Consider the following 22,442-nt stretch of genomic DNA (forward strand, 5'->3'; position numbering starts at 1 on the left):
TCAATGCTGCACCCCCCATAATAAGTGCCTGAAAAATAAACCACGAAGAAGACGAAACTTCCGTGTTGTTAGCCAAAGTTTAGCTTTCTGTTTGCTAATGTAATGCTAAGTATTGTAGTTTTTTTTGGACAAATTACGGTCAAAACAGCGTCAAGTTTAGTCGCGTTCTTCACCTTACAGTGATACTTTGGTACTGGCTTTCTAATGTTGACTATAGACAATGGATACATGCTAACAAGCCAGTGCTAGTAACAACCCGGCTGGATAAGGTACAGTTAAACCTGGCTAACTCATTCAATTAAGCATTTTAAACAATGCATATAGATACACACAGTATACGCTGAGGGAAAATGCGCTATTGGCTCTCGGTTAATGCATAATTTAGAGAAACACGTTTTACGTGCGCTTAGCGGCTACTGTGTGACTGGTGTCAGGCATCTTCAGGTGTGTTTGTGTGTCTTTGCAGTTCGGAGGTTTGTGCTGTGATGTAGCGCTGCGGCCTGTGTCTCTTCATTTCGTGCTGTTCACGTGTCTGTCGTCGTTTCAATGGGGAAAAGAAAAGACATGATTCACCCCAGGTTCCTTGGTGAGTAATCAATGAATACCATTTAATCCTGGACTGTATGATGTTAGCACAGAACGGGGTGAAAACGATATGGGTTCGATCCAAACACAGATTCAGACAGTGTTGACACTAAAAAATTAAACATGTCGTTATTCAAATTAAAAAAGCGCAAACCTCTAGTGTTAAAGCAGTTTGTTATTTTTATTGTTATTTCAGATAATAATTTATTTGTTTGTTGTTACTATTTAAGCAACGCTGGAGTGAATTGCCCAATGTCCAACTAAAATATTTCCCAAAGTGATTTGACTGGAAAATACCAACATTGTCCAATTAATCTGTTTAATTTGAATTTTACTTTTAACATTTTGAAATACTGAAAGGTGGCCTTCTATTGCCAATATGCACTTTAAAGTTATGTAACAAAGACATTCACTTTACAAGCCTTGATATGAGTTTTAAAAAGTAAATGCATCAACCTTTTGGACTGCTATTCTCTTTTGCATTTCTATTAATCTACAATAATAAAAACAATCAGATAAAGATCAAAAGGCTTAACAAAATCTCAAACCTGTTTTTAAATCCACCTTTGTTTGTTTGTTTGTCCCTCTTGTCCTGTTGAAGGTGAAGGTAGTTCCAGCCTGCACAATGTTCACAAACGGAAACACAAAAAACACAAAAAGCACAAGAAGAAGCACCACAGCTTCAGCGACGAGCCGCAGCCAGAGCCTGTCATGGTTCCTCGGCCTCCTCCACAGCTCCGACTCAAGATCAAACTGGGAGGACAGACGCTTGGGACCAAGAGGTGAGCACTGATGGTGATTATAATGATGGTTTGATGATAGCATACAACACTTATCTATTTTCCTTTTGTGTCAACCAGTGTTCCCACTTTTACTGTGCATCCCGGTGTGGCCTGCCCTCCCTCTCCTCTCATGATCATTGATAACAATGTTGAGGATGACAACGACGATGACGACGATGATGATGATGATGATGATGATGAGGATCATGATGAGGATGATGACGAGCCCTCTGTGCCTCTGGAGCAGTATCGTGCCTGGTTGGGTGAGTTAGATATGAACAAGAGTCAGTGTGTACAGATATGTACACACTTATACTGTTGTTTTTTGTTATTTTGATTTACAAAAACGAACACATTACTCCCCTGCTTTTAGTATATTTTGAAAACTGAGGTTTTCCTCCCGGATTTAAAAATAATTCTGCCCACACATGCCACGTTCTAAAAAACAAACAAACAAACACAAAGACGCATTGTTAAGTACTGTCCATAATAGTCAACAGGTGGGGAAATAATAGTAACTCTAAAGCCTTGTTGGCCAATTAGAAGACCAAGACAAAATATCACTACCTGTGCCAGAAGGACATAATGAAAAATATGAAAAATAACACATGCAAGCATAATACATGTCTAACACCAGCACAAGTTTGGCTATGTCGGACATAGTCAACAAATGTGATGGTGTCCCTCTCTTATGTCAAACAGAAAACACCAGCCCAATGTGACATTACAACAAAAGCTTGGAAGTAGCATTTGGCCACCAGGGGTCGACTCTCCTGGTTGCAAAAAGAACTGTTTGAATAGAAGTCTTTGGGGGAAATTTGCCTCGGGTCTTTTTCAATAGAACTTGATGATGGTTTTATAATTTATTCCTATTTAGAGGAAAATAGACAAAGCTGCACCTATGAGTGGACACCAGTGTGATTGACAGCTGATATCATCAGGCTGGAGCCTGGTGACATCTGTACATGTCCATTTTCAAAAACTGACATGTTGAAATTGCAAATTTCAAGGCTTAACAGTTTATTGTTAAGCTAATAGAAGACTACGTCTCTTTTTATATAGTGTATGGTCTTAACCTACAGTTTGCGGATGTATGGAAGATCAAAATACAAAGAAACAGCGATAATTTCCATGTCCTGGGTGGGACAATAAAACCATCTTGTTGTCCGTCTTGTATCAGATGAAGACAGCAACCTGGCCACTTCTCCTCTTCCAGACATGGACTCAGACTCTATGCTGGTTGGACCCGTGGATGAGGAGGAGCGGTGGCTTGATGCTCTGGAGAAGGGAGAGCTTGACGACAATGGGGAGCTGAAGAAAGAGGTCGATGAGTCTCTGCTCACAGCCAGACAGGTAAGCAAGAAAAGAAAAACAGTGGAGAGATTATGTAAGTCTCCCAATTGAGAAAAGATTTTCTTGAGTGTTTTTTTCCTTCTTGCACAGAAAGCCCTGTTACACAAGCAGCAGAGCCAGCCTCTCCTGGAGCTCCCCATGGGCTACAAGGAGAAGGAAATGACTGCAGAGATGATGCAGAAACGAGAGGAGCGAGCTCGAAAGAGGCGCCTGCAGGCTGCCAAGAAAGCTGAGGAGAGCAAGAACCAGACTATAGAGAGGCTGACAAAAACTAGCAAAGCTAAGATCAAGAGCATGAAGGAGAAAAAGTCCAAGCAGAGCCAGTGCCCCATGGTCAGATACAGTGACTCAGTCCAGGGAATGGCTATCTCTTTCCCAGCAGGAGTCCCTGCTCCTGTTCCAGCTCCTCCCTGTCCTCCACCTCCAGCCCCGCTGAGCTGTGGTGTCGGCAGCTGCACCAACCTAAAGAAATATTCCTGCTCAAAGACCGGGGTTCCTCTCTGCAGCCTTGACTGTTACAGGAGGAACCTGCTGCTCGTTCAGAGCACAGCATGAACTTGAAAAACGAAATTGTGCATCACTGAATGTGATGATGAAACCTCTATTAAACACCGACGCAGAAGAATTTGAACTTAAACACTTGAAGCATAAAAATCATTTCAGGACTTTCAGGAATCCAAGTGTCATGTACATTGTATGCTTCTCATTTGCCTATGTTTTGTAGATGTGTCATATTTATAATGATAATAATGGCTTTTCCTGCAGTGATTCTTGATTTTCATGTTTTTGTACAAGATGAGGGAATGTGGAAAAATACTGCTCAATGATTATGACATTTTAGTTCGGAAGAATCAATCTGAGAAATATATTTTTTAATCTCAAATAATGTTCATTTTGGCAACAAATGAGTTGGTTTCCATACAAAACTGTACAAACAGTTAAATTAATAAAAGCAGTTCCCTCCCATTTCATACAATTTGTGAAAATATCAACACAAACTTTGTCAGTTTTGCTCTGTCAACATGGAGATGTGTGCAGCAGCAGCAGCGTAATCATTTTTATCAGTCCAGTTTTGATGGAAGCTCTTTAAACCAGCACGTCTGAGGTATTCAGCCACTGAAACTGGCTCTTCATGTTTCCTGGTTTGACGTCCTGGTGTGAACTTGAAGCCAGCAGTCAGCCTGCTGTTTGGTCATACTCTGTTCTTATCTGCACAAACGGCACATTGTCAGACTCCACACACACAGACTTCCTTTACATTATCCCACAGACATGAGCTCCCCCTCACATTTCTGTCCATAAAGTTGAGCTTTTTTTTTTCTTCCTGAGAATGCACAACAAATGCTTCACGAGTCCAGAATCCATCACTGTCTCTAATCCAAAGAAAAGTGATAAATTATAAGGCCAGACCAAAGGAGAGTCTGAAGGCCATCTCCACAGGAACCTCCGCCACTGAGTCATGGAAACACACATAGAATTCCTGAGGGACGGGCTCCAGCAACATGCGTCTGAAAGTCAAAGAGAAAAGAAGAAGGAAAAAGACTTAGAGTCGAGACATGTGGCCAAAATAATGAAAGCAGGACTCATGAAACTAAGCTTTGTGATACAATCCATTTGACTGATCATCTGCTCCAAGATATTGTGTGCATTCCTTGCCAGTAAGAAGCCAATCAGAACCTGGTGCTACCCTAAACATAGATAATGATGGAACAGAGAGTAGATTATTCCAGATAGAGTGTGTCTTCCCAACCTCGGTGTTATATCTTTCCTTATTTCTGCAGCCACTGCTACAAGGGACAGACGTACCCTATGACCCAGTAGGTCATGGTGGGAGCAGGTTTCCTCTGGTCGGTCCAGTTCTCTGGTTTACACTGGAACAGGACCCCATGTTCCTTCACGGGTCCCAGACCCCAGCCTCCGCCCTGAGGCCTGTCTGCTGCCCGGCGACCCTGAGAGAAAAATCACATGGACCATTGACTCCAGTGGGTTAATGCATGGAAGATAAATGATCAGAGAAGGTGCTGGAGTCCTGCTGCCTCAGCTGAACTACAGCCTCACTTCATTTAAAGCTGTAGTTTGCAACTTTTAAATATAAAGGAATGTCTATTACATTTAAACCAGTGTCAAATATGTTCACATAGAATATTCCCATTCACTTTTATTTATTTATTCATTCATTCATTCATTCATTCATTCATTCATTAAGTGTTCATTAAGCATGACTCACCCTGGGCGGCAGGCTCTGCTGAAACGCGGCACGTATGGAGAGGCAGCAGTGGTGGAAATTGCGGATGAGCTGCGGGTGAATGGAACCGCTGAGCTGAGCCACTTCTCTGTGAGTAGGCGCAATGAAGATTCCCTGAACACTTTCCATCAGGACGTAGTGGAACAAGGTGTTCTCAGCACCTGAGGACAGTCTGTCACAAACACAAGTGCACAACGGCATGGTCACAGAGAGGACTGGTCTTTTTTTTGTTCAAGGTTTTAACACAAATTAGGTCTTAGACTTGTTGTTTTTAGCAATGCTGTAATGACCAAATAGAAGTATTTCTCTTGATTAGAACACAACCAGAAAATGCAGTCATGTGTGCAGTATTAAAAAACAGCCCCTGACCTACATCTTAGACTGGAATGAAACCATAATTAAAATGATGGGAAACAGCTGGTTTGGTTCTCCAATACACATGTTGAACCAGTTTAACTCACTGAAAGCCTGTAAATATATTAGACCAACTTTCAGTCATTATTCTATTCGCGATGCCAAAATCACAGGACATGAAAAGGATTGTCCATTCATCACTTACTTCATGGTGTTGTACATCTCCTCTGTCTCTCTCTCAGTCAGGGTTTTCTTTAAGGTGCCCAAGTAAAATGGGTTTGGGTGCTTCATCCTGGGAATCTGGTGTCAAAGTGCACAGCAACAGTGAGATAGAACATTGTATTAGAGTTACAATATAATATCACAGAATCAAGTTTCAGCCTATCATAAGATACACTAAGACAAGACTACGGTTGTGTTTTATTTCAATCACTAGAAATCTCTTAATAATATCAAGTCAAGTCAATTTACGTTTAAGAGGAAACAGTTAGCCTGGTGGCTTAACAGTGGTTGGTTGGTGTTTGATCCATGTCAATCCTTGCTTATTTAGGATCAAATAAAATAATATAATTAGCAATTCCCTGAATATGCCTTTAAATGCTCAACATATTTAATTGGAATTATAATCAAAGGCTAGTGTGTAATAGTTATGAGGGTTTATTGGATAACACTGAATAAACCACTCATACGAACAAAGAATAACAGGATACTTTCTGGCATGTGAGGGCCACCATATTTCCCCGATGCGTTAGGAAGTTTCTGACATTCTGCAGCATCATATTAATGTTACTAATTCTTACACACGTCCTTTAAGTCTGTCTCTTTTTTTCATAATCTGACTGGTACTCCACCTTGAAGAGGCCTCCACTGCCTCCACTTCCATCAGACCCTCCAGACCCCAGAGAGTCTCGTCGCCCTCCCAGCTTCCTTGCTGAGTCCGGCGTAGAGTGTGGACTGAAGCCTGGAGCCATTGACGAACTGGACCCTGAACCAGCATCCATCTGTCCCTCACTGCCACTGTCTGATAGGCTCCTCTGAGGACTCGACCTCCGGGACTTCTCCCCAAACAGGCTACGGCCTCTGGTTCCCAATGTTGGGCCTTTAACCGCTCCGGCTAGTTTGCTGAAAACGGGGGAGGAAGAGGCTAGACTGTCCAGGCGGTCGCGGGCTGTGGCAGCGGGGAGGAACCAGTCGGCGCAGGAGAGGCAGGGAGCAGGGGGAGCATTCAGGCGCTCTTCAATACCTGCCTCCAATGCCTCCAGCTGCAGCAGGGTGGCCTTCACCTGAGGTCAGAACGTACATTTGAGTGTTTTTTTTATATCATTGTAACTTTTTGTGAGCTTATCCTTGTTTTTTGTTTGGTACTGAAACTACAGGACACACAAAGCTGTGGTTTTGTTGTGTGTTGTGTGTAAAATATATGTAAGTTATATCAGAACATATCAGAATATTCATGGTTCACCTGGTCCACGTAAACACAGTCAGGTCCTGGAGAGCCCACAGCTGGTGAAGCACAGCCGCCTGCTTCTAACAGCACACACTGCATGAAGTGTCTCTGAGGTGGAGACAAGGAGAAACACAAGGGCACACGTCATTTCTACAATGAACGGATAATAATACAATGTTAAACAAACACTGGGTGACAGTACACAGTAAAGTACCAATATAAGTGCATTAGAATTATTCAGTGCAGGTCTCACAGTAACATACTAGAACAATATTACAACACAATATAACATATAAAATATTTTTTTACAGGTATTATACCATGTTTCAGTTTTCAGATTTATCTTAAATACCACTAGTTGACATGTGACAATCTATAGTAGGTTAAATTGTTTCATTAAATAATGCAAAAAGCCAAATGTAACCATATTTGAATGGACTAAGGACAAAATCCAATACTACAGCTGTTGTATGATCACACAAATGCTTAAAAGTCATAATCATTAGGATCTTTTCCATCTCCAACATCCACACCAGGAAATAAACCCCACAAGAGTCTGATTGAACTGCCTCAAGGAACATTTCAAACAACACACGCAACAAGAACGACCAAAAACAATCCCCAGGCAGTGAGTTGCCTCCTTACCAGCCCCACTATGAGAAGGAAGTGTCGTCCTTGTGGCTGGCTGAAGCCTGGAACAGCGCCACCACCGTTTGCTCTCTGCTGAGGGAACACCTCCCTCCAGATGACCAGCTGACCCACGCGCTGCTCAGACGCTAGTGGCAGCAGACAGTAGTGCTGACAGTACAGGCACACGTCCAGCAGGTCCTCTTTGGGCAGATGGTTGGCAATCAGGTACGACTGCAACAAGGTGCAGGGTTTCAAACATTTGTAAACAAATAAGAAAAACAATCCTCTTAGACCCTAGCTATAATTAAAATGTAATCATCTCAACATGCTGAGAGAACAATATTGAGATGGTGAGCATACATACAACACCAAGAAATGCCCATTAAAGTGGATTTAACTGCTGAAAATGACATTCAGCGGGACAATTATCACATACACTAATTCAGCTTCTCACAAATTTGATCGTCCGATATTGAAAATGTGTGCTTTGTCTACAGCAATCAAGCGGTGTGTGAACAGTTGTCGGACTGCATGACGCTATGTTAAAAGACAAATATACACCAAAATAGATATACACCACAATATGCTTCTTTTCACTTCTCGCTCTCACTCTCACTCTGTGTCAGTGTGGGAGAGGGTAGAAGTGTGGACCCTAGATCGTAGGGTCATTGAGACCACACCGTTTAAAAATGAAAATCAAATTTAATAAAAATTAAATACAAAACTAAACCAAAAAATGGTCAAAAAAAGTCGATCTCTATTTATTTCTTTGTCAAAGGTAAAATGAGCATTTCCCATTATTTAAATTGTTAAGGATAGAAATGAGTGAATGCAGATAACAGTGATGAAGTTGAACACACTCACTGTCCTTCTCCATTTTCAACTTAATAATTGACGAGAGTAGTTAGTCTCAGTGTCAGAGGACACGCTCGACATGTTATCATGTGTGAAAGGCCCACAGTCCTGCACACGGTCACTCACTTAAGCTGTCTAGACAGTGGTGTACCATCAGGGCAGGATACAGATATTCTGCCTCCGAGCGAATGACACTGAAGACTGTGAAACCAACCTTGTAGAACAAACAGGAGCCAAGAATAACGTACAGACGCCTCAGGCCGAAAAAGTCCTCTGACTGCGGAAAAAACAAACGACAGCACACAGGATCGTGACTTGCACTCCACTTATCTGCTTCCAGCTTCAGTAATCCCGCTGTAGTCAGGAAGTGAATGCTGTGTATTGAAAGGACAAGCCAGACTGCACTTGCTTCTCATTCAAAATACGAATGAACATAACACATGTTACACATAGTACTTGCAAATGTGTGCAAATAACTCTTTTTCCATTCAGTCTTACCATTTCACCAAAATCTGAAGACTCAAAATCAGAGAGCACAGTATCCACCTCCATCTGCGGACAAAATCAAAAATCAAACATAAAGGTTTTTGAATATTAACAATACAATAACTAAAATACGTCAGTAAAACTTTCATTAGATATCAACGTGTAAGTCATAGCTTCCCGATAATTCTTGCAGTTTGAATAGGGTTCTTGCAACCTTGTTCTTGAACCCTAACAATTCAATATGTCAGAAATAATTATATATGTGACCCAAATCGTTAAGCCCTTGTGTTAAGTGACATTTTAAGCTGCTGACACAGGAGGGCGCCATAGCTACAATTAAATTCAACCAGTCAAAACACTGCTAAAACACCGCACCTTGATTTCCGGGGGCAGCGTGAGCCACCGGACCGCGGGCAGCCCATCAAGGAAAAGTGTCCCTGAGACGTCCAGGGTCGGGGCTAAGGAGGTGTCCCTCAGGTGAGACGGCTGGATGAGCTGCTGGAAGAACAGGCAGAAGAAATGGTCCAACCTCGGAGTGTGGTCTGCTTTACAGAAGGCCCTGAGGAGAACACAGTGAAGATGACAAACGGTCATACTAACACACACTGAAGAGATGAAGTGAATAAAAGAAGAGTGATAATATTTTCAGCAACAAGTAAAGGCAGAGAGGAGTGTGTATTTAAACCAGCATTAAATCATTCTTTTGCTTTGTTGTGGTAGACTTGTGCTCATAATTCTTCACTCCTGTATGTCTTTTATGAAAACGAGTGAGTTTCAACCATGTTTCTCAGCAGGAGCATGAGAACAGCAACGGCAGACAAACCTGTCCAAAGAGCCGTACATCACTTTTAGTGTCCGGACTACGTCTCCAACCACCGTCTGCAGATAGAGCAGAGGGACCCTGCAGGGAAAACGAAAAAATGTCAAACACAGACCTGGATCAACTTCAACTTTAACTGCTTATCAAATACTTGGACTCTCAGAAAGAAGATGAAAAATAAAAACCAAGAAAAAAAAATATAAATCTTTTTTTTTTTCTACATCTGGTTTGTGTTCCTCAGAAAATGGATCCACAGATCTGCATTAATGGGATTATTACTCCAACCAAGATGGTGATTGACTGGGCTGACCTGGCTGCTAAAAGAGAGATGTTGGTTTATATGAGTCCTCTCGGGAGACCTTTTAAAACCACATGCTCCTGAAAAACGTGTCCCTTCTGCCAATAAGTGACAGAAATGAGCACATGTGCGAGATGGAATCAAGAAAAATGGACGTCCAAATGGATTCACAGATCGCGCTCCTAAAAATGTTTCCTCCCACACACGTCATGCTCTGCAATTTATCACCACACCGGTATCATTACCTCAATCTAAACAGTGATACATGCAAGATCTTTGATAACAACATCACCATATGGGACTGACGTTCACAATATCTACGTAGCACGCGTCTGTATTCATGGCGCGTGTGTTGCGTGTCTGTCTGTGTCCCTCTACCTGTCAGCAGGAAGCCCGATGACCAGCAGGTTGTTGCTTTCCTTCCAGTAGCCGACATGTACCAGATGTTTTCCGAGCAGGAGAGACGAACTGAGGAGATGGAAGACGAGACAGTGAATAATGCGAAATGATATTCTGACTGCTGGTCCGCATTGTGCTGTGGCCTGAACACATGTGGCGTATTTAGTTTTTTTGAAAAACTGATCATAAAATAACTGTTAATCCAATGAAATGCCAAATATCTGGTTGGTAAAATGCTTCAAAAAGTAAAAATTGGACATATTTATGACTATATTATATGTAGTGGGACCATAACACATTTAGTCTATGCTGCTTCCCCCACCTGATGATCCTCCCTCCTGTCACATTCTCCAGCATGTCACACAGAGTGAGGAAGATCCCTCTCACGCCTTTTAGCTGAGTGGACGCTTCAGACACTGGGTACTGGTACAAGATCTCCTCCTGCACACACACACACACACACACACACACACACACATTATACATATATATGTATATACACATGCAGGGGGTAATGTGGAACATCTGGTTGCTCTTTTGTCACGAAAATACATGCAGTGGAGACAAAAGTCTTTGGGTTGAAAAAAAAACACTGCATAAAAATGTGAACTATCTGCTGTTGGATGCTGCAGTCACCAAAATGTATGCCTCCTTAGAGTTATGGACAGCAAAGAAGAATGAATGGATGAGTTGTGAACCAAGTTTGGTTTGCTTATGTTGGAATAAACAAAAAAAGAATGTCACTTTAAGGATGAACGTCACTGAAATGCCAAAGAAAAAAATAGATTCAGGAAATGCAGGAATTTGACCAACGCTGTGGAAAACTCTCATCTGTGTTTTTGGAGTTGGACGTGCACAGCGTGGTTGTTCCTTGATTTACTATGAAGGCTTTTTTATTTCGACAACTTTAAGATCTGCAGGACCAATTCTTGGTGTAGATGAAGTGTATTGTTGTGATATTAGTATTCCCTTGGGGCGGGTGCTGAGAGGGCCAGGGAACAAAGTGGTGGGTGAGGGGAATAAAACCTTGAATCAGTGCACGTTCACAGCCTTGGCAACCACAACAAAAAGACAATCAGCTGCCTCAGGAAGACATTCACTGTGGAGTGAAAGCCACGCACGGGAGTCTACTAAGAGTCTGAGAGCACTGCTGACAAATGACCAAAACTCTAAACCCCTTCAGCTGCATCTCGTGCTCATGTCGCAAAATCATCACACCAAAAATACCACAGCACGCTATGACCTCTCTGATGTCTGCTACCCTGAAATCTCAGATATCAAAGTCTAACGCGACACTGTCATTTAGAAAATCAACCGCAGGCTGATGTGGCTCCATCTCCTCTGATGTTAACGTCAAGATGAAACAATAATAATCTGGCGTGCAGATACATAAAAAAAAGTGTAGACGGTGTTGTAAACAAAACCTTTGTTAAGAATTTTAAATGTTGGCATTAGCGTGCACTATGTAGGAAAAAACTTCCTTTTGCATGGATCCAATTTAAAAAAAAATAAAGGAAATGTGTTATTTTGTTTGAAGTCTGCCTCACGTCAGCCAAAAAGGCTGAAAGGTGGATCTACTCTGGAGAGTATAAAGTCTGCAGCATTAATGTGATGGATCATTTATTGACAGGAGCAGCGCTTGGAGCGTCACTCGGCAGCTTCTCTCGTTTCTCTCCCCTGGTTTCCTGTCAGTCGGTCCCACAAAGGCGCTGGACGGCGTCCAGAGCAGTAGTTTCCTGAGGAGTCTGACTCACAGCACAGTAATTCAGAGAGAGCGCCACACTCCAAGACACTCAATCATCATGACACACGGTGGATGCGTGTGGATAATAAAACTAGTCTAGGCTGTGACAGGTCGGTTTTTAGGTGCAGTTCTGCAGGGGTCACGGTTTCCTGTGACCGCAAACAAAGCCATGAATAACTTGCTTAATCTTCAAAGGTACGGAACAAAATCTAGTCAGGGTGAAGATTTCAATGACAGATGTTGTTTTTTTCTTTATCATTGATTATATTATTCACTCTAAATTGACCCCAGCCACAGGGGAGCCACATCCCGTAACTCCTTGTACCGGTCCCAAGCCCGGATGAATGGGAGGGCTGCACCAGAAAATCTCAGGCAAATCAAATATGCAGATCATTCACTGTGGCAGGGATGTCATTTCATAAAAATACAATATTCGCCTCTTAGCGCTAACTGCACCATTCACTTTGAATAAGGCGTACAAATGAATTTGCCACTGCCACAATGTTAACAGTGATCAACACGTTGTTTTTATAATGGTAAAAACATTTTTCATGTTACAGCAGTGGGAGTAGATCTCCTTTAGCCTTGTCTCTAATGTGCCACAGGCACACCCTTGGTAAATTGCCATGGGAATAATACACAACTCCTTATATGGACATCCAGGAGGTATATATATATATATATATATATATATATATATATATATATATATATATATATATATATATATATATATATATATATATATATATATACATGTCTTCAGGCTTTGTGTTTCACAGTCACAAAATAGACAATTTCTCTTCCATTTTTGTTCATAAAAAGGAGCCAAATAAACTTTGAAATGTGACGTATTTGCAAATTTCACATATTTTTTTTTAAAGAGTATTTTTTACTCAATTGGGTTTGTATATTTGGTGAAAATTGAAGAAAATCATTTCATCAGATTGCCTATAGGCTGTGCTGAAAAAAAGGATATAAGACACTCTATATTACACATATATACATCTATATTAAAGCCTTAGTTTTTTCCATTACTATATTAATAGTAATGGAAAAAGCAACTGAAGTGCTCTGTGTTCTAAGGATTAAAAACTTGATTTTATTTTTGCAAACAGGCATGATGTGAATAAAGGTTGGCGAAGAAATATGTGATCACAGGAGACGCATGGAAGGTGCATTTAAAGCCAGATGTGACACAGTCGTCTTAGTGTGATGGGATGGATGTTGATACCAGGTTCTAATGGGGCCTATAGCGTCTGGATATATGATGCAGTTCGGGTCTTGTGTGGCCTTTTTCTTGTTTATCCAAAATTTAGAGGAATTTAAGAATGGTGGCACGTGATAAAAAGTGGAACTACTTGATTTCGGGCATCTCTGTCCTACTTTAATAATACCTCCAAATATTGGAGCTCATCCATGTACATGGTGCTATTGCACTGTCAACAGCCAGTATAACCATTATGTTTTGCAATGGTTAGTAGTAAACACTCATCCTTTGTTGATATTTGTGGATATAAACTGACCTCCTCCTGCAGCGATGCTGAGTCCAGTTGAAGTGACAGGTACATGGCGATGTGTGGGATGTGTCCGATCGACATCTGGAGTTCGGCCGTGTCCTCCCCCCACAGCAGACGCACCAGCTGGCTGACTGGCGGGGAGGACTTTGTCTTGCGCGTTGATGAAGTGCCGCCAGCATTGCTGCCGTCCACTGGAGCCTCCGTCTCCAAGGTCAACCTCACCTGGAAGACACAGAAACAGGGAAGACCGAGAAGGGGATTTTGAAAATCGAGTAATAGAACACGGACCTAAAATGTGGGGGGAAAAAAAACAACTCTTCTGTTATAATAGAAGTGGACAAGCCTGCTTACCACTTTCTCAATTTTCTTTGATTTTCTTACCATGGCTCCATGATAATGATGATGAAGATAATGAGGGATTTTTTTTTTTTTTTACTAGCGCTTGTGTGTTTGGAAAACAGAGGCGTGCATGTATGCTGTGCTTCAATCATTACACAGTAATTGAGGGAAAAGAGAAAAGCATTATGGAGATTGTCAGAAAAGAAAGTGACACCAACATCTACAGAAAACCACAGCATAACAAAAAGCAGGGGTGTGTGTGTGTGTGTTTGACTAAATTAAAACCAGACCACTGCAAACCCGAAAAACAGTGGCAAGAAAACTATCTTCTCTCGTTTGTGCAGGATTTTTTCTTTTCTTTCCTTTTTTTTTTTTTCCCTTTTCATACCCCAGTGCTCTAACTTTACGTTGTCGTTCATTCAAGTCGCAGTGGAAACAGAAACAGAGCTGCATGGAAATCCAGCAGGCACGCACATGGAAACACATGCCGTCAAGATGCACAGGAGGAAGAGAAAGTGCAGCTCTCTGTGTGCGATGTCTCTGTTTACAAGAGGCTTGCAGAGTCAATTAACAGCAGACATAATGTGCCGACCAACACTGCCCATCATTAATCTGCATAGTCACTGGACTGGAGTTTTGAATTCCTGGCTAAAAATCATCTCCACAGAGATGCTACTATGTCTTAGGGCTTTCTTTGATCACCGTCTTACATTTGAAGTGAAAACTGTTGTGAAACTACACCTGTTTTATCAATCTTTTACAAGGAGTATTTTCAACGTTTCTTTTATTTGCTGCTTTCAGAGCCTGACAGTTAAAGACCGGAAGAGCCTGAACAATATTGTAAAAATCTGACCTTAAAATTATTGGACCAAGAAACCAACCAACAAATCCTGTGAATGGTATTAAGCATTCTTGCTTGTAGGATTAAGCATGCTTGTAGGAAAGTTTCCTCTGTTGCCATCAGGGCGTCGTTATTCGCAAATCTTTTGTCCATTCAGCTGTCGCACTTTAAAATGTCCTATTTTTACCGGGGGTTTTTTTCCCTTTACATTATTTTCATAATGTTTTTATACTGGTTATTGTATCTTATTGTCTTGTTTTATTATTTATGCTTTGTATTATCTACTGGCGCTTACTTGTTGCACTTTCCTGGTTGTGTATGTAGCTTTGTGTTGTCTTTGTGTTTTGCTGTCTTCACCAAGCAGGTCTTAACTACTTTCCCCTGAGACCTGTCAGCGATTCATAGACCGTCTCTGGGTCTAAACTGATGTTAATTCAAGTAAATCAGAACCAAAAATCCAGATGTGAGAAATCTATCCTAAAGGGTGGCACGATCTGGCTAAAACCACTGGTCAGGAAAAATTGATTTGTGAGTGCTGAATGAATAAGGTTCCACTGTGTATTAGGTCATCCAGTTCAGAGTTTAAGAGTCCAGCTCTTCAACTTTTTGTAGCTTTCACTTGTTTTCTATTAAACAACTGCTGGCAAAACAAACAAAAAAACAGCTTCACCCAAGCAAGGCCCCCTCCTGGTTTTATTGATAGCAATTACTCAGTTTTTTGTTTTTTTACCTCTTTGCTGTGTTTCTCTAAAATAAAAGGAAATGTCTTATAAAAGCAATAAAGTGGGTATGAAGACTTTTCCCTCACTGAGGTTTTTTGGAAAAAAGCTGAGAGACAGGCAGAGCGCTGGAGGTTCTGCTGGGATTTGACCTCAAACCACGAGGGAGTTTGCAGATCCAGTTATGAGTTTAACCACGCCGTCTTTACTGGACACGCCCCAGCTATATTTTGGTGTTTGACTGAAACACAGATTATGAAACATGACATTTATTGAGCGATAAAGACATTTAGCTGCTAACGAAGGCTCATTAGTTTGCTTCAGCAACTCACCAAGAAAACCAATTTTAGAAAAATGGTGAAGTCTAACGTTTTCCCCAGTCGTAGACCATATGGTTCCTTAACCAAATATGTGTGCAGAAAAAAAGCGGATCATATTCCCCGGTCAGAAATGTCCAAACTGTATTTTTCTAATCCACCGATGACTCCCAGAACTCCCGGAGGCTGTCAGCACTAACCACAGGCCACCCGCCTCTCCAGCAGGCGCCTACATCTGGGCTCCCAGCCATTCTATCCAGAGATATTATTAAAGACGAGTACTGGTGGTGCACCATGTGAGGTACCGTTACCTTTCAACTGGTGACTCTGTCTTGCTCACTTGCAGTCTCTGCAAGTGAGAGGTGAGAGCAGAGGCAACGACTGTTAAATGGATTTTAAACGTGCGACGCAGGAAATAGGTTTTTTATTCTGAGCTGACACGAAAGAAGAAAACACAAGGAAACTTTCTAAGAGTTGAACTTTAAATTCGGGAAATAATTGGATAAAGAGCTTGAATAGGCTAACTGTCGCACTCTCTCTCTCTCTCTCTCATCATAAATAATAAGGATGTGGTTAAACTGGAGTGTGCGCTCACTGAAATTCCACTCTGTTGGAGTCAGAGTCACTGAGCGCGCACTCGTGGACGGACACACATAAATGAAAGAGAAACTGTTTTTGTCACGTGTTAGCAAAAGCCACGCCGGACTGACTTTAATATTAATATTTGCTCCTCCAACCATAATAAGCACCATACACACTTCATCTGAGACACACACAACACAATCATTCTGTCAGCAACACAACTCTATTTCAAGTTTTCTGAAAGTCACTGTGGTGCCCGAGAAAGCTTGTACTTTTCCAAAAAAAATCTCCTTCACTCGTTTTTTCCCCTACGATGTAATTTAGTTTCCGACTACATCTTCTAATCAGCTGAGCTTTCTATCCCACAGCAGCTTCCTGTGGCACTGAAAAGAATCACGCCACAGTCCTGTCTATCCGCTGTGCCCGCCATCCACCCTGTGTGCACTCTGTTATTTGCAAATTCCTACTTTTTGATGGTCTGTTTTTTTTTTGCAGTGCAAATGCGCAACTGAGGCTTTTTTTTTCACTTTGCTACCAATCAAAGCATAACGTTTCCATAATTGGTGGGTTTTAATGATGGACCGCAGTGGTCTATGCTTTCTATGCACAATTTTGCATCTTAGAAGAACAAATGTGGTTTGAATTAATATTACGTCTACGTTTGCTGTTGGTGTGTCTATTCTGACTATTGTTTCTGTCCAGGCAGAAATGTGAGGACCTAAATGCTATGATTTAGAAGTGTTATCAAGGTTGAAATATCAACTTGTTTAATAAGCTCAGAACTTAAACGTTGCAGTGTGTCAAGCCATTGTGAAATAAATTCACACAATAAAACGTGTGGTTTGACCGAGAATGGTGAGCTATGTCTTTTCTAAACACTTTGAGTAACCATGGAGACAAAAATCATAAAAAACTGCAAAGAATTTTCTCTTAAATTTGACAAAGGGAAAAGTTTCTTAGCATGTATCTTGTTTTTTCGTCAGTTCACACACACACACACACACACACACTCTGACCTGCGTTGGTCCCGGGATGCAGGACAGAACCCTCTCGATGTTTTCCGAGGTCACGTCCACGTCGTCCACTGCTACAAGCACGTCACCTGAACACAGCACGCAGAACATAAACACTTATCAGTGGCTGGATGAAATAGTAAATACATGCTTAGACCATTTCTGGACAGCAAAGACGCACAAAGAAGATTTTGTAGTGTAAAGCAGTCAATGAGAAAGGCAGCTTTTAAAATTTTGCAAGAACTTTGCCAGCATATTATTTCAAAAGACATTGCTCTTGATTCTGGATGATCTACAGTCAAACTGTATTTATTGTAAGATATTGAACTTATTTTAGGGTGAATCGGTAAATACAAGCAAATGATTTCACAGTTTATTGCAAGTGCTTTACTGGCCTGTAGGGAATCAGGAAAGTGCTATGGGTAGAGCTTCACCTGCTTGTGTGCAGGGAGGCAGAGGACTACAATCTCAGAAACAGAGCTATTTCAGGTATTTAACCACTCTAATTGTTTAAGTATGTAGCTGTGCTGCATAAAGCTTCTCTAAACAGTAACTCATGTGGGTAATCATTGGTGGTGAAGCACAACTGGCATTCCTCCGTCTGCTGGTAGAAGCTGCCCGATGGTTAGCCCAGATAGAAGAAAATCACTTCAGAGACGTCCAGCTTTCAAACACACCTATTTCTTTAGAAGCAGGGCTGCATTTACTGTTTTTCTCTGAGAAATACTGAACGCAGACGCTGCTGTTAAGAGTGAGTCATGACAAGTAGCCGTAAAATATCCTACACACATATTTTAGTGCTTCGGTACTGTGTGGTTTTAAAAGAGAGACGAAATTGGAAACTATAATAGTGGTTTTATTACTTTGTAAAACGTACTACGTATTCCTTCGAAATATTATTACATTCATAAATGCATTTTTTCTGTCATCTATAGTCATGTGTGGGTTTGACAGACTGTAATAACTGCAGTCTCACTGTGGCACTGCATTAGGTATGTACTGTATTGGCCAAATCAGCTGTTACTGCCCTCTTAAGGTTAAACTAAGGCTCTAAAACTGTTGTTTTTTTGTGACTGAGTGTAGTATTAAAGGTAATTTTATACATTTGTGTGAGTGACTATTCAAAGCTCACAGTAATGACTGTAGTTTGGAACTTCAGCTGCCGCTGCTCGGTTTCTCAGCTTCATTATTGATGACTTTAAGAGAAACATAAGACTTTCTCCCACAAATAATTGTGTTATCGTGTGATATAACACTTTCTGTTAACATTACAAAAGACGGCACTGTTGATATCAATACTGTTGCAAATGAGTATCTAATCCATTACTACATTGTTTCCTATAATAGTTAACTAGCAGCTAGGTGTTGGAATAATGGTCTCACCGATGAGGATTTGGCCACATTTGATGGCTGGGCTGTTGGGTATTAATCCATGAACAGTCAGTCTTTCCTCCTGTCTGACAAACGTGGAGTCCCCGTGTCCTCTAGTCCATGACGGACGATGTATAACCCCCAGCAGAGCCTCCAACAGGCCTCCACTGTCAGAGAGAGGGGTCGATGAACCTCCCAGACGTTTGGGGTTGAGGTAGACACAAACTTCCTTCAGCTGCTGCTGCTGAACACTCACACCCAGCCTTTGGCTCGGCTGGTTCTTCAGGATGGAGGCCAGTGGTGTCAGAGTCGAGTCGTCTTTACCCGCATCATTCCCTCCGCCTCTGCGCTGAGATGGTCGGCGTTTTCTCCTCAGGATCCTGGCCAGTCTCTTAAGAGCAGGCTCACCTTTTGCCCGTGAACCACACCGCTGCTTCTTGTTTTGCTCAGTGATGATCTCTGCTTCCTTTTCACTGAAGCGCACATGATTAGTGGACACACCTTGGCTGGCGTTGGCCTGAGCCAGTGCCGCCTCCTCTTCACCCTCACTCAGCTCCAGGTAGAAAAGCTCCCCATTTTTCTGAATGTCATCCAGCCACTCTGGTTCCAGGTCACTGAGAGAAAACAAACAAAAAATTGTTATTGTTTTGTAATGAATTGATTAAATGTTGGAGCTCTTTAGCAAATGCTATGACGGTAGTCCTGAAGACAATGGGTGGCAGCAGATCAGTTGTTCTCACAGTTAAAGTATAATAAAACAGCTGTTCACACAGTAAATGTGTCCCCTGAACTCAGATTTCCAACTTGAAAACTCTGGGCAAACTCACTGCCCCAGACATGGGATTCTAAGATGACTGCAACCAGACAAACATTGCTATACATTTTACCATTCTGTCATATGTGTTTCACAGTAAATCAGTTGTACCCATAGTACTGTTTTAATTTTTAATGTTGACATGCTGTTTGTGTTAGAACGACTTCCTAACTAGAACATGGTCAACTTGAGGGTAACGTCATCTCAGTTCCGAGTTTCAATGTAACGCAGCATAAACTCTGTGTAGGACTGATAAGATAATACTTTTTTGGTTTTCAACAGTTACTGTCCAATATATAGGAATGAAACAACTTGACTTAAAGCTACTGCGTGAACAAATTGTAATCATGTGTTTGACCAAAAATGGGTGGTGGGGTTGAATGTCAGTTTTATTTTCCTTTTGGTTAGTCTTCTTTAAAATAACGCTTTGAAGAACTTGACATGCCATCTATTTATTTCCTTATGATGGTGAGAAGCCTGCAATTATTTAAGAGGGTTTACCTCCCTAACTGAATCTCTCTCGCTCTCTCTCTCACACACACACACACCACAAAGCTATAAAAAAAGGGATAGATGATGGAAAGAGTGAGGAGGGAACAAAGCTGCTGATCACAGCACGTATTCTTAAAAACAAGCCGCTAGCCCGTAAATGAAAATAAATTATCAAGAGCAACCACATCCCACAAGTATGTTTTACATGTAAACAATATAAACCAAGTGTCAGCTCTTTCTGTCTCGAACAGCTTCTGAAGAACCCAACTGTTGATTATGCGTAAATGGGACTCGTTAGAAAGTTAGGAACCTAAACTGTCAAACGTGCAGGTTTTCCTGTTGCGAATGCACATTGGTTTTTAGAACATTGTAGCTCGAAAACTAATGTCTAAAAACACATTTCAGTAGTAAATGCTGTTTTGCTAGTAAAACAAAAACTACATTCAATGAAGTCTAGAACCAGGTCCAGGTCATAAACAAGTATGTAGTCGTGTCAAATATGAACCGAATATTTAAAGAGAAGCTACAGAGTGACATAGTTTCATTTAATGGAACCTTGACTTCATGTGTGAAAATGTATAAAAACGTGGAGATTTACTCGGAGTAGTCGGAGCTGCTGCAAGTCGACGATGTGGATTCACTATCACTTCCGCTCGCGTGCTCGGCACCGCGCACTTCCGTTTGCCCGTCACACAGTGTGGAACACTGGCCGACATTAACATTCGCCATTAAGTGGAAAAACAACAACAAACAAATACAAGATGACGTTTAAATTCCTTTCTAAACTTTCAGCAGAATGGACGGCTATAGTCTCTCGCCATGTTTGTCAACGCCGACGGCTCCTCCTGCAGCGTCACGTGACGCAGAAGCGCGTAATCTGATTGGTGAACGGCGCAGTTGTCCCTGACAACATAGAAGCTTGTGGACGGTGAACTTCCTTTTTTTTCTACCAGAAACGACAGCGTTAAGCCAAATTCTGCTCAATTTTTATATATAATGTAATTGAAATTATTATAAATTCATTGTATTCAATAATATATATTATAAACTTTAGATATGTCATATGACTCGAAATTGAAATCAAAATATCTATCTATCTATCTATCTATCTATCTATCTATCTATCTATCTATCTATCTATCTATCTATCTATCTATCTTACTTAAAATGTTTGTTTCATGTTTTTTATTGTTCTTGTATCTTGAGTTGTGACTATAAGCTGAGGACGTAAAAGTCTTTACTGACCTGTAAAGGAGAACACTGCGAATTGAGTCGAAGTCCTCCAAATTGTTAGAGAATGAGCCTCCATCTAGAGAGCTGTTGAACATCATTTGGGTGTCATGGTTTCTTCTGGATGCGGAGTGATGCGGCTCTCTTTTTCAGCCCTCATCTAGCGAGAGGAGGTTTATTCCTCTCCTTCAGTCGCAGACCAGCTCCAGAGCAAATCCTCCTCCTCCTCCTTCTCTAGTTTCTCACGTCAATCAGAAGTGAACGCTCCAACACCGACACTATTCAAAGGCATGGATGAAGCCACATGGAGTTGTTTTTTTTTCTTCCTTTTTTCTTCCTCTTTGGTGGAGGTTTGAGTGTTTCTCCAGGCCAGCAGAGAGGAATTTGTCCCAGTGGTTTTTTTGGCAGGTGGAGTAAAACCACGCCCACTCTGGGCAACAACACAAAGCTCAACACACACACACACACAAGCCCACATTTGTGCTTTCATTAAAAAACACAAACACACAAAACATAGTAATATATATTAATCATAGTATTTAGGTCCTCAAATAATAATAATAATATTATTTGAATAATAACTTGACACCATGCATATTTTTTGGCAACAATCCTTTAAAAAATTTCCAAGCATCTAACATTTTATTATAAATAAATAAATGTTATATGTTGTAGGAAAAATCATTCAATCATTAAAGTGAGGAGTCATTGAATGCATTCACATGAAAACCAATAATCAGACTAAATCTACATAAAAGTAAGTTTATGTAAGCTGATAATAACAATGATAATGATAAATACTGTTCCCTATGATAGACATTTAGGAGTTACAATACATAGTTAATACAAGTAAAAACAAGATATGGATAACAAATAAACAAACAGGACTATAATAATAAAAACACAAAACGAGACAATTATATACATACAAATATATTATATACACACATAGAAGGGTGTAGTCCAATAAGGAATAATAATAAAAATAATAATAATTAGTGCTACCATGCATTTGAATTGTTAATGCCTGCTCTGTGTATTTTTTAATACATAAATGTACTTTTTTTGTGTTGTTTCACTATTTTGTTTTTTATTTATTTATTTATATACTTTTAATTGTGTTAACTTATTAATTTTTTCTCTCTTTTCATTTTGGCTGTGCAAATGTTACTGTAACCTGGTGCAAAGGCAATAAAAAGTAAGATA

At 40.9% G+C, this 22,442-nt stretch overlaps 2 protein-coding genes across 4 annotated transcripts; one reads left to right on the top strand and one right to left on the bottom strand.

The window, feature by feature from the left end:
* Window positions 1-34: 34 nt before the first annotated feature.
* ino80b (INO80 complex subunit B) lies at window positions 35-3,686 on the top strand. 2 transcript variants are annotated; one of them, XM_044021975.1, is made up of 6 exons: window positions 35-269; window positions 467-586; window positions 1,187-1,367; window positions 1,446-1,630; window positions 2,548-2,720; window positions 2,811-3,686. In XM_044021975.1, the coding sequence occupies exons 2-6, from the start codon at window positions 547-549 to the stop codon at window positions 3,273-3,275; spliced, it is 1,044 nt and encodes a 347-aa protein (XP_043877910.1). In that variant the 5' UTR covers window positions 35-269; window positions 467-546; the 3' UTR covers window positions 3,276-3,686. The 2 variants fall into 2 exon arrangements, with proteins under 2 accessions (XP_043877910.1, XP_043877912.1); XM_044021977.1 differs by having other exon boundaries at window positions 2,584-2,720.
* On the bottom strand, window positions 3,576-21,801 carry intu (inturned planar cell polarity protein). 2 transcript variants are annotated; one of them, XM_044021969.1, is made up of 17 exons: window positions 21,252-21,801; window positions 18,713-19,314; window positions 17,333-17,418; window positions 13,525-13,740; window positions 10,577-10,695; window positions 10,234-10,323; window positions 9,561-9,638; window positions 9,113-9,296; window positions 8,750-8,803; window positions 8,466-8,528; window positions 7,412-7,627; window positions 6,782-6,874; window positions 6,171-6,602; window positions 5,525-5,619; window positions 4,948-5,137; window positions 4,527-4,669; window positions 3,576-4,228 (listed from the first exon to the last, which is right to left on the bottom strand). In XM_044021969.1, the coding sequence occupies exons 1-17, from the start codon at window positions 21,335-21,337 to the stop codon at window positions 4,117-4,119; spliced, it is 2,859 nt and encodes a 952-aa protein (XP_043877904.1). In that variant the 5' UTR covers window positions 21,338-21,801; the 3' UTR covers window positions 3,576-4,116. The 2 variants fall into 2 exon arrangements, with proteins under 2 accessions (XP_043877904.1, XP_043877903.1); XM_044021968.1 differs by lacking the exon at window positions 21,252-21,801 and adding an exon at window positions 20,605-20,847.
* Between the last annotated feature and the right edge of the window lie 641 nt (window positions 21,802-22,442).

This window comes from Solea senegalensis, linkage group LG3 (assembly GCF_019176455.1).
Source record: "Solea senegalensis isolate Sse05_10M linkage group LG3, IFAPA_SoseM_1, whole genome shotgun sequence".
Taxonomy (NCBI): domain Eukaryota; kingdom Metazoa; phylum Chordata; class Actinopteri; order Pleuronectiformes; family Soleidae; genus Solea; species Solea senegalensis.

What these genes read in the sequence shown, in the direction of transcription:
- ino80b (XM_044021975.1), top strand. Translation starts at nt 547, where the DNA reads ATGGGGAAAAGAAAAGACATGATTCACCCCAGGTTCCTTG. An exon ending in CAGACGCTTGGGACCAAGAG is followed by an intron (nt 1,368 to 1,445) that starts GTGAGCACTGAT and finishes TGTGTCAACCAG; the next exon opens with TGTTCCCACTTTTACTGTGC. An exon ending in GCAGTATCGTGCCTGGTTGG is followed by an intron (nt 1,631 to 2,547) that starts GTGAGTTAGATA and finishes GTCTTGTATCAG; the next exon opens with ATGAAGACAGCAACCTGGCC.
- intu (XM_044021968.1), bottom strand. Translation starts at nt 20,735, where the DNA reads ATGGCGAATGTTAATGTCGGCCAGTGTTCCACACTGTGTGACGGGCAA. An exon ending in GCTCCTGTTTGTTCTACAAG is followed by an intron (nt 7,628 to 8,465) that starts GTTGGTTTCACA and finishes ACCTTGTTGCAG; the next exon opens with TCGTACCTGATTGCCAACCA. An exon ending in AGCAGAGCCTGCCGCCCAGG is followed by an intron (nt 4,670 to 4,947) that starts GTGAGTCATGCT and finishes TTTTTCTCTCAG; the next exon opens with GGTCGCCGGGCAGCAGACAG.